At 33.1% G+C, this 1,755-nt stretch overlaps 1 protein-coding gene across 1 annotated transcript in view; it reads right to left on the reverse strand.

Annotated features, from left to right (window-relative positions):
• LOC106760579 (cytochrome P450 CYP72A219-like) overlaps positions 1–1,429 on the reverse strand; it is a 3,929-nt gene extending 2,500 nt beyond the window's left edge. The window contains exon 1 of the mRNA XM_022780260.1: positions 882–1,429. Within this exon, the coding sequence (XP_022635981.1) occupies positions 882–1,190 (309 nt within the window). The 5' untranslated portion in view covers positions 1,191–1,429. The remainder of the gene's footprint in view (positions 1–881) is intronic.
• Between the last annotated feature and the right edge of the window lie 326 nt (positions 1,430–1,755).

A 1,755-nucleotide genomic window follows, 5' to 3' on the forward strand; every position in this document is an offset into this window, starting at 1 on the left:
AGTTCTTACCTGCATACCGTCGGCAATTGGTAAGGTTCAAACAGTTCCACACTAAGGATAACATATAAAAGGAAAAGAAAAATCAGGAATTAAGAGGACATGCTATGCTACTTTGTATGCGGACTGTTCTCATTAGAGATGAACTAGAAACCATGGGAACCTTTTGGTACACAATGAATGCACTCCTTAAAGTGTATTAAGATGGAAAAATAAGCTNAATATCATGTATTCACCCCTATATTCTGTTGAAGTTTATAGGAAATATCATCTCAGCATAATATCCATCACCATATATTAGTTAATATTTCATCATTTGTCGTCCCCAATTCATCATAATCTGGTACGTTGGCCAATGCAGGGAGCACCTTTTGGAAACAAAGTGATGAAATTGATTACTGACACACCAATAATCTGTTATGTCCTGACTGGGGTTTGTTTCTAGTGCATTTTTATTCTGTTACATTAGCAAGTGTGCACAATGGTTATATGTTCTGTACACATTCAAATCAATGAAAGGAAACTGATATGTTATTCTTCTTTTCCCTTGATATGTTTTATTTTTCTTAACAAGATGCCATGTTTTTCGCTACACTGAGAATGCAATTGGAGGTTTAAAGGAAGACATTATCCATAGCCACCATCAAATTGAATTCAACTTCTTTTCTGAACTTTCCCCTGTTTTGTGCGAATTTTCTAAACTTTAATCTATCTAAATTTCTGTAACAAAAATTAGCACCCCATATACAACTCCTCAAAGATCATGTAACATAAACCCAACAAACACAATACACTGAAAAATGGACTATAAAATACAGTCACTAGATGTAGAACATTAGAAAAGAAAAGGGGCGCATGAGTATGAATTGTAAAAATTAGGTAGATAGATGAAAACTGCAAGAAAAGAATCGAAAAATACCATGTGTGTTGACAATATGATGCATGTAGGAAGAAACACGTGGCGCTATGTCATCACAGAGATTCATGGGTTTGGACAAGGCTTCCTTTCTCATTTTGAGAAACTCCTTGCTGTCTCCAACAAAAAGCTTGTACGGATTGCCTTGAAAGCCTTGCTCTCTTAGCAGTTTTTCAAGCCTCTTTGGTTTGAACCATAACCAGTTCAAAATCTTCCATGCCCATATCAGAACAAGTATCACTATGATAGTCACAGTTGTTGCCCATGCTGCTTCCATTTCTCTCTTTCTTTTTTGGTAAGGGCACAGAGAGATCACAGAAAGATGATAAAACCTGTGTTAAATTTAAGACGGATAAACATATAATCTTGAGGTGATACAACAGGGAGATGGAAGGTAAGGGGCTGTCCTACACTGCTAGATACATCATTAGACATAACCCATCACACTATCCCTACTTCAGTCCTACTAACTACACACTAACATAAGTAGACTTAGTAATTATTCTACTATTAAACTCATACACAACTCACACTAACCAATAATTCTAACAACCTGTGAAAGAGGCAAAGACTACCCTGTTCCACACGACTCTCCAAAGTTATCAAATTCAACTTTTTTGATGTTTTTGTCTTCTTATTATTCAAACAAGAAAATAACGATGATTGTTATGTTTTAATTATAACTTCTGCGGTAAATAGTAGATTATATAATTAAATACTTAATAGATAATATGATTAAATACTTAATTATTAAATTAATATAATTAAATTATTAAATACTTAATAGATAATATAATTAAATACTTAATTATATAATTATTAAATTTGATTTTGTTTAATTT

This window comes from Vigna radiata, chromosome 5 (genome assembly GCF_000741045.1).
Source record: "Vigna radiata var. radiata cultivar VC1973A chromosome 5, Vradiata_ver6, whole genome shotgun sequence".
Lineage (NCBI taxonomy): Eukaryota > Viridiplantae > Streptophyta > Magnoliopsida > Fabales > Fabaceae > Vigna > Vigna radiata.